The following is a 10,087-nucleotide window of genomic DNA, read 5'->3' on the forward strand; positions in this document are numbered from 1 at the left end:
TTAAATATCATTGTGTATTATTTCGGAATTTAAAAGTCTCGTTTCACTTAATTCCGATGAAGGGCCTTCATCATTTTCTATTGTTGTTGTCATTTTTGTACTTTCATCATCATCATCATCATCAACAATTGTATTTATATCGGGTTTAACTGATGTTTTATATTCATTTGCTTCTTTTCCGATTAAGTAATAAGTCATTAGTTGTCCTTTTCCCTTAACTGTGACTAAACCTCTTTGTTCGAAAACGTATCCGAAATTTTGTAGAATTTTACAAGTTTCTTCCGTAACCTACGATTAAGGGATGATAAAATTTTATTCGATAAGTTACAAATGAGGGATTTTCAAGTGAGTTTACTATACGGTACCTGTATACAACCCGCTTTTCCAGTGCTTTCCATTCTTGATGCAACGTTAACCGAATTTCCCCATATGTCGTAATGAGGTTTTCGAGCTCCGATAACACCGGCTGTTATCGGACCGTGATTGATTCCCATTTTTAATACGAAATGATTAAAACTTTGTTCGTTAATTCCTTGCAAAGCTGTTTTTAATTCAAATGCGAATTCAACAAGCAAAGCTAAATGAGCCCAACGTTCTTGTATCGAATCATCGGGCTTAAAAAACAAAGAAATTATTATTTAAGAAAGGAATTTTTTTTTTCTTATCGCGATAATAATAATAATAAAAATATTTACTTTAACAACTTTTGATGGATTGAGACCGCTTGCGGCCATATAAGTGGATCCAATTGTTTTAATTTTAATTATATCTTGAAATCTTGGAAGCTGTAAAATGGCATCAAAATCTGAAATGACTTCGTTAAGAAATCGAAGACATTCAAGTCCTTGATTGTTCACGGATTCTTCAGAATAAAAATCTGAAATTATAAAAATTTTTGTTGCATTATGGCATCAATGGAATAATAAAAAGAGATTATTCGACGTATTACTACCTGAAAAGTTAGGCATAGAAGCAAAAAGTACACCGACTTCAGCATAACTTTGACTGTATAATTCTTCGTGTTGTCTTTTTTTATTTCCTAAAAAATGGACGGCGACATGCGGTGGTAAAATATTATAAACCAAAACTTCATTTCTTCTACCGATATCCGAAGCTTTTTCTCTCTGTTCTTCGACTTCAGTCTTCCATTGAAATAATACTCTTGTCGCTTTTTCAACATGTCTTGCCAAAAATGAAAGTGCAAGAGCAACGCAAACCAACATCGAACTTCTTTTTAATACTAAACTAAAATTTTAATAATTTATTTATTTATTATTATTTGCATCCTTCTTGCGGTTTTAAAGGGAAAAGAAAAAACTTACTAAATGTCATTTTCGAAATTTTCTTCGCATTCGAGTGCTGCAGAAATGACAAAAAAATTCATGGAACAATGAAGAGCGACAACAATGAAAAAAATTGCAATTTTTATTAGATGAGAAATTTGAGTTGGAAGAGATGCTGCGACCAATACGAGTACGCAAAAATATGAAAAATAAGAAGGATACAAACAAATGGTGGTTGTGTCACCACCCGCCGTGCAATTTAAAGGAGAAGATGATATATCACATGACACCTAAAAAAACAATTAGTAATTAAATTTCAACAATTCGACAACATGTTCAGGAGGAAAAAAATTCAAACTCACCATATCGACGGCATTCACCGATGCCAACACTAAAATTGCCACGGCTGCCAACAAACGTCTAACCCAGAGTATATTACTTGCCGTGAGACTGCATTGAACAATCTCTTTGAAAAATATCTATAAAAAATTATTATTTAAGGATTAATAATAATAACTCTAGGATATTGTTTACCAACAACAGGAAAAAAAACCTCACCGAAGGTAACAATTCGGCTACTGCAATTATACTAAATATCACGAGAATGGTAAATCCAGTTGTGAAAGACAAAAAACTTAATTCGTCTCTGGAAAAAAAACCAAAGGCAAAAATCAATCAATTAATTATTTAATAATTAATAATGATAAAAAATAAAATTGATTTAATTACCTTGGTAAAATAATAAATTGTGCTATCGATATAAACAGTAGAACAAACGGACAACCCAAAAGGGAAATTGTTGCTGCTGCTTCTTTATTATGATTAAAATCTTTTTCTTTTTTATTCGATTTGAAAGAAAGTGTGAACCAAGTCGTGTGATCAGATAAAGTGCTATATTTAAAAAAAAATAGACGACATTTTTTTTTTAACGACTCAAACAACAAGTTATTAATTAATAATAATAATATTAAAATTTATTCATGATAATCTCAAACCTTAAGCCTCCTTTATTAATCAACTCTTTTCTTAATTGATTTTTAAAATCTTCTGTACCATCGTTAGTTTTCTCATTATTGAGCATTTGATTTTCTTCTTCTTGTGGGCTTGTTCTCTGCTATCGAAACCATTTCAAAAAAAAAAAAAAAAATTTTACTTATTAATATTAACATTTCGTGACCTTTTCGTGACCACTTCAAAAAAAAAAATTTCAATGTGAGAAAAATATATTTTAAATATTAATATTAAAAACGAACGAACGAATGAATGAATGAATAATTATACGTATACATTAATGTTTTATTTTTTAAATATTTAATATAAAATTAGCTACTCGCATCGAATAATAATAATAATAATATTTACTTACCTCGAAATCTTCATCGACGTCTTTTCCATCGTAATCGCTGTCGTAATTTTGCGACGAATCATCTCGAATATTTCCATTATTAACGTTCGATTTTAACGGTTTAAACTTTTTTTTTTAAAAAAAATTATAAATAATAATTATTAGAAATTTTTAGTTCGTTATTTCCAACAGGAAATAGTGTTAGTAGTATAATTTTCTATAACTCACCGGTTTTAATACTTTAACGATAAAATAAGTTTTCATTCCAGCCATTCTTAAAGCTTCTTCTCTTTTTTCACCATAAGCAGGTTCAACTTCGAATTCATCATTTAAAAAACTTAAAGTTTTTTCCGATATGTGAACTTTTCTAAATGGTGGAGGGGGGGGAAAATAATAATAATAATAATTATAAGTTCTAAAAATAATTTTAATTTTTTTTTAATTTATACGGGGTTATTTTTAGGGTGATATATATATAAATTTAGGAAATAATTAAGAATTTTTATATGGTGGCAAATAAAAACACTTTCGAAAGGTTTCTTAAAAAAAAAAAATTTGAAAAGAGAAAATGTTTTTCGATTAAAAAAAAAAAAATATGGCTTCTTAGGAAATTAAAACTCAATTAAATTTATATTTTTTGGTTGAGGAATAAATAAATAAATAAAATTTACCCGGGTTTACCGCTGCTTTCCATTTTATTAGCTAATTCTACATCTTTCGAATAAACATCAAATTGCCATTGAGTTTGTCCTAAAACACCTGCAAGTACGGCTCCTGTGTGTATTCCAACTCTCATATCGACCGGAGAATTACACGTTTGTTGAACGTATCTATATATACACACATACATATATATATAAATTTAATTTAACAAGGAAATGTCATTTGGTTTAGGAAAAAAAAAAAAAATTTTAATGTATTATTTTCGTGTTATTGAAATATTTATTACGTTAATGCAATGTGTGTGTGTGCGTGCGTGCGTGTGTCGATTTAAATAACTTACTTTATAGCTTTGACCATTGATAGGCCCATGTGAACGCATAAAACGGCATGATCCGGTCTTTCTCTCGGTGCTCCACTTATACAATAATAACAATCACCTAATATTTTTATTCGTAGTTGATGATATCTCTAAAAAAAAATAAAATCATTATCACACGTCATCCATTTCCGGTTTAAAAAAAAAAAAAAAAATCAAAGTTTCAAAAAGTTGGGAGGAAGGGGGAGGGAGGGCGTATAAGCGAAACGGGATAAATTTATTAGACGCAGACGCGTCACGTTAATTTAATTTATTTTTTACAAAAATAATTTTTTATATTAAAAACAATATGTTAATAAATTATTAATAGAGAAATATAAATAAGTTAATAAAAACTTTACGAGAGTTTATTTAGACTAAAAACTAAATTAATAAGTTTTTACGTTAAAGTAAAAACTTATTTATTTTAAAAATGAAATAAGGAAAAACGTTTTTTTTCTTATTATTTGTTGTTTAAGTTTTAATTTTTTATATTTTCGATATTATAAAAACGTAATAAATTATTATTATTATTACTATTATTATTATTATTAGGAAAAAGGTGTCGAAAAATTTTAATTTGATAATAATCAAGTAAAAAAAAAGAAAATTTAAAAGTACGTATCGATAAATTATAAATCTCTCGCGGATGATTTATTTTTATACGTAAAAAAATTTTCTTTTTTTTTATTATCATTATCGTAGAGAGAGAGAGAGAGAGAGAGAAAAACTTACCTCGGATAATCTATCGAATCTGGCAAAAAGTTCATTTAATATTTTAACCAATTCCGATGCTGAATAAGTTGAAGAAATGGCGGTAAAACCAACAATATCCGCGTAAAGAATACTGAAAACAAAAAAAAACCGTTATGAAAATCATCGAACAATATATAGAAGAAAGAAGGTTTTTTTTCGCGTTTAAACTCGGTTGTTGTTTGTTGTTTGTTGTTGTTAACGGTTTAATTTTTTTAATCATGTAAATTAGAGGGATAATGACGTTTATTAACATTATTATTTGGTTTGATCGAACATAACCAAATTGTTATCGATTACGAAAATTACATCGACAAACAAAAATTCCTGTTTTTTTTTGTGTGTGTTTGCATGTAAGATGTCCTCCTTCCCATCGTCCTGTGTTCCCCCTCCTTCCCTTCCCCTTCCCTTACTAATTTTTCCGATCGAAAATTTAATAACGTTGCGAAATAAACAAAAGGAAAAAAAATGAGAAGAAGAAGGAAATTTTTATCATTGTTATCATTTCACGTACCTGACATTTTCGTGACGGCTCATGTAAATTTTTTTAAATTGGCTGTCAAGAGCTGAACCTAAATCCTGTCGCATTTTAACAGCCACGTGCTCCGGCAAAACCGACAGCAATAATCGTTCCTAAAAAAAAAATTTATTATTATTATTATTTTCATTATTGAGTTATTTTTATTTTGTAAAAAATTTTCTTACCTGTTCGGCGGATTGTTCTTCTACTAACATTTTCATTTCGAGAGATTGACGAGTTTCCAAAAAAGCTCTTCTTTGTTGTTTGTCCGATAAGAGATAAGTTGCTAATCCAAGTGCGTTGGCGGCTAAGAGTAGCAGAAAATTGGCACTAAACTAAAAAAACAAAAAATTTATTTATTTATTTTTTGTTAAATAAAAAGTTTTTTGTTTGCGAGAATGATAATTTATCGATAAAGCGGAAATGCTGATTTAGAAAAATTCGATTCATTAATTTGTTATCTTATCAAATTTTAAAAAATTTTTTGTAAGGGGTTGTTGCTAAATATTAACAATAATAATATTGTTATTCTGGAAAAAAAACCTTAATTAAAAACGATACCTTATTTTTAAAAAAAACAAACACCTGACGGCCGCCATTATGATAAATAGTTTTACTCAATTTTTATTTTAAATTTTTAACCTTATTAAAAAAAAAAAAATTATTATCTTACATATTTAAAAACCATTCACGAGAATTTATAACAGTTCAGAAATTTTCTAAAAATTAACTCCCACCTCCCTCCCCTTTATTTAAATTCCAAAAATAATTTACAAAACTGTAATAAAACCGGAAATAGTTTTTTTTACTATTATTAGTATTTGCGTTACAATAAATGCGACTCGACAATGTCTCCACATATATTTTTATTTAACGTCTACCTTTTTTTAAAATAAATATTTTCTTTTTTTATGGAAAACTCCCACGAGTTTCTTTTCAAAAATTTAAACTGTTAATAATAATAATAATTGTATGAAAGTGTGGAATGAGAATGGTGGGGGGAGGGGAGAAAAAAGGATTTTCTAGGTAAAAAAAAAAGAGAGAGAGAGAGAGAAAGAATAAAGGAAACAAAACCCAAAGATAGACGTATTTATTGATTTCCAGGTTTTAAACGCGCGGGAGTAGCAAAGCTAAATCCAGTCAGGAGCGAAATAAAAATTCATTTAAAAAGCTTCTGACTGGAATAAAAAAAAAAAAAAATATTAATTTCAATAAATAAATAATTTTTTTTTTTTTTTATAACGTACACATACTCGTATTTATTTATTAATAAAATAATTTTTTTTACGTACGTAATTTTATTTACGTCATCAATTCTAAAAAAAATTTTTTTTTTTTTTCGTTGCTTTCTGAACGTGCTTTTATTACACGGATTAAATGCCGTTACAAAAAAAAAGAAAATTTATTTATTTATATCGTGTTTAAATGTGTGTGTGTGTGTGCGTGTGCAACGACGATAAAATAAAATTTTAATTTTTATATCGATCGATAATATTAAAAATAATTTACGTGAGAGGTGACTTGGCGTAATTATAAATAAAATTGGGTTTTATAACCCGCCCCCCATAATATTACAAAAAATTTTTTTTTTTTTTTTAAATCTCAAACTGATCTGAAGTTGTGTGTGTTTGTTTGTTTGTTCTTTATATAACGAATCCGTTATCAATGACACGATGATACGAAATTAATTGAAATTAAATTTTGGTTTAAAAAAAAATAAAAATAAATTTAACCTTGTTTTTTTTTTTTAATATACCCTAGGAAACCCTTGAAAATTTTTTTTTTTTTTTCTATTCGTGCGAAAATTTTATTTTTTTTTCTCCTCTTCGTTTCCGTTTATTATTATTTTTTTATTTAAAAGTATATAAAAATCAATAAACATCTTATTCGGGCACAATTTTTTATTTTTTCACGTTTAAAAATACGTTCGAACGAACGCACGAACGAACGCACACACATTAACACAGTTTTTATATATGTAGATAATTTTACTAAAAAAAAAAAAAAATTTTTTTTGAAGTATTTTCATCGATCCCGTAAAAATTTATTTCGTTTTTTTTTTTTTTTAATTATGTATTCATTCATTTATTCATTCTTCTTTTTTTTAGAGAAATTTTCGATGAGGAATAATTAAAAAAAAAAAGGAAAAAAAAATGGAGAAGATGAAAAAGGAAATAAACAATTTCAATGTAATAAGGTAATTAAATTACTTTTTTTTCGAAAATTTCGAAATTTTTTTTGTCGAAAAAGTAAAAAAAAAACAAAATAATAATAATAATAATAATTTTTTTTCTTTACGTTTGTTAATGGATTTTTTCGAGGGGGGAGGGGGGAGAGAGAGAGAGGAGAGGAGAGAGTTTTTATTTTTAAAAAAAAATATTATTTTCGTTTGATGATAAAACAATGATAATAATAATTTACAACGGTTTCGTCCATTTTAATTTTTAAAATAATAATAATTTATTAAACTTTTTTTTTTTTCTTTGTTGGGGAGTCTTTTCCGAACGCCTCCCCTTTTTTTCTTTGTTTTTATTCGTTTAAAAACAAAAATGGCGTCCCGTGCGAATCTCTAACATGATAAAGCTAACGAGCAGATATCGATAAATTATTCAAAATATTCAAAAAAAAATTTATTTTCTTAATCATTCATTCATTCATTCATTCATTCCTTACTTAGGTAGACGTTTAACCAAAAAAAAAATCGATTAATTAATAATAGATCGATCGATTTTAAACTTTTTTTTTTTAATTCGTGCCATAACCGTAAAAAATCATTTTTTTTTTTATCACATCAGGTGTACCAACATTATAAATATTAATTATTATACAAAGATTTCATGATTTACCAAGCATCATATTTCAATCTTAAAATCCAATAATTCAAAAATGTTTTTTTTTTTTCATTTCATTTCGTAGATGACTCAATTAAAACATTATTAAACTTGGTTGTTGTCTTTTTGTTATTGTTTTTGATTGATGAGATTTTTTATGACAGTCACGCTAATTTTATTATTTAAATGTTTATCATTTTTTTCCTTTTTCCTTTCCTTTCCTGATTTTTTTTTTACCCGAACGCACACTTATCGATACTATATAAAAATTATTATTATCTATAATTCAAAGGATTGCGTTGCAAAAAAAATTTTTTTACATCAAAATTTAAGATTTACACTTAGTTAAAGTTTAAAAATTTTATTGCGCATCCATTTTTTTTTGTAAAAAAATGTAATAATTAAAATGGTTCGTAATTAAGATTTTTTTTTTAGTGCAAATGCTTCTATAAATATAGGGTGATTTAAAAAAAAAAAAAAAAGAGAGAGAGAGAGGGGGGGGGACAGAAAAAAAGTAACGGTTTTTAACTCTTCCTTTGCCAAAAAAAAAAAAAAAAAAATTTTTTAGAGATTGATATGTCGCTTCTTCCTATTTTTTTTTGTAACAAAAATTTAAAATCCCGAATGATTTTTAAAAATACATCGTTTTTCGTTTTACCATTTACAAATAAAACAAACACACAAAAAAAAGATAGATACGTGTGAGATAGAAATAGATAGATAGATATCGGTGACAAAATTTCAAAAAAAAAAAAATCTATAAATATAAATCGTGAGAATAAATTATTTATATAAACTTAAAAAATAAAAAAAAGAAAAAGTGGGTGTATACGTAGTACGACGTTTTTAAAAAAAAAAAACCGTTTTTTTTTTTTTTGGCATTTCACGTAAAACTTTTTTTTTTTTTTTTCGTAACGGAGGTCGCGGTTTTTTTTTTTTTGTTTAATTATATCGAAAAATTCGATTCGTTTTTGTTCTAATGTTATTAAAAGTAAAAGAAAATTACTTACCGTACATAAAATCTAATAATAAAAAAAAAAAGAGAGGGAATAAATACCTGATCGATAATATGAGAATTATTTTTGACGAGTTGACCAACTGTTACAAGGTAGGAGGCACAAGTGACCAAACTGAGCAAAACGCAATACCGAAGACGAAGTGGTAAAAGAACGTAAATGAGATAATCCAATAAAACGGTCCATCCGAGATTATCGTGACCCGTGACGTCGCCATTTTTAAATATTAAACCCATCAAAAGTTGCGATATTGATATAATCCACGATAGATAGGGTATGGCAGGCCATAGCCATAAAAATTTTTCCATTCCGAAAAAACACCATATTAATAATAATAAATTTGATAGTAAAAAACCGACGAGTGTCCAATTGAAATTATTTAAATCACAAGGAATGGATAAATAATAAATATCGTAAAGTATTGATGATAATATGAAGCAATGAAGACCCTCACGTTTTTGTTTAACGCTATATGATAAATATAATTTTTCTAAAGAATCGTCATTGAAAGCTCTACTAAACAATTGTAATAATAATAATTTTTTTTTATCACCACTGTTCACTTCCACGTTACCATTTTCAATATTTTTATCAATTTTTTTTTCCATCACAGCCATTTTTACTTTTTCTTTTTTTTTAATTAAATTATTTATAACATTTTTTTAAATATCATTTATTAATTTTCTTTTTTTTGTTTTTCAATAAGGCCGTTTAAAACTATTACGCGGCATCTAAATAAATAAATAAATAAATAATTATTTTTCGGCAAATGTTTTTTTACCAGACGATGACGACGACGACCATAATAATAATAATAAAAAAAAACCGACAGATATTTTACTAACCCGAAATAACTAATTCGTCTATTACCGACCCCTTTTTTTTGTTGTCTATCCCCATTTTTAAAATTTAAAAAAAAAAAAAAAAAAAAATTGCTATTATTCAACAACAACAATAACAACAACAACCCCATGAAATATTTTTTTTGCCAAATTCAAACAATCAGATAAATATTTAATATTTACCTGTGATTATTATTATTATTATTATTTTGTTAGCATTTTTTTTTAAATTTATTTTTATTCGGATTGACTAAAAAAAAAAAAAAAAAATTTTGGTTATCAATTATCGAAAAGTTTGTTGGATAAAATCTTTTATTAATTTTTTTTTTTTTTTAATATAAAAATATTATAAAAATTAAAAGTTCAACCGGAAATAGAATATTTACATATAATTTTATAATCGTTTGTTTACGTTTACAACAAACAATGAGTATGTTTTGAGTAAGTTTAGTAAAAAAAAAAAATGTGTAAAAATAAAT

The 10,087-nt window shown here is 26.4% G+C and overlaps 1 protein-coding gene across 1 annotated transcript; it reads right to left on the minus strand.

Moving 5' to 3' along the window:
- Phum_PHUM149090 (adenylate cyclase type, putative) lies at positions 1 to 9,383 on the minus strand (the record flags this gene model as incomplete). Its single annotated transcript, XM_002424696.1, has 17 exons — positions 1 to 288; positions 366 to 614; positions 696 to 877; positions 953 to 1,245; positions 1,323 to 1,573; positions 1,616 to 1,762; positions 1,842 to 1,929; positions 2,013 to 2,174; positions 2,279 to 2,397; positions 2,650 to 2,754; positions 2,857 to 2,995; positions 3,300 to 3,458; positions 3,632 to 3,759; positions 4,382 to 4,493; positions 4,914 to 5,032; positions 5,105 to 5,254; positions 8,808 to 9,383. 17 exons carry the CDS (start codon positions 9,381 to 9,383, stop codon positions 1 to 3), a joined length of 3,267 nt encoding a protein of 1,088 aa, XP_002424741.1.
- Positions 9,384 to 10,087: the final 704 nt, after the last annotated feature.

This window comes from Pediculus humanus, genomic scaffold (assembly GCF_000006295.1).
Source record: "Pediculus humanus corporis 1103172107488 genomic scaffold, whole genome shotgun sequence".
Taxonomy (NCBI): Eukaryota; Metazoa; Arthropoda; class Insecta; order Psocodea; family Pediculidae; genus Pediculus; species Pediculus humanus.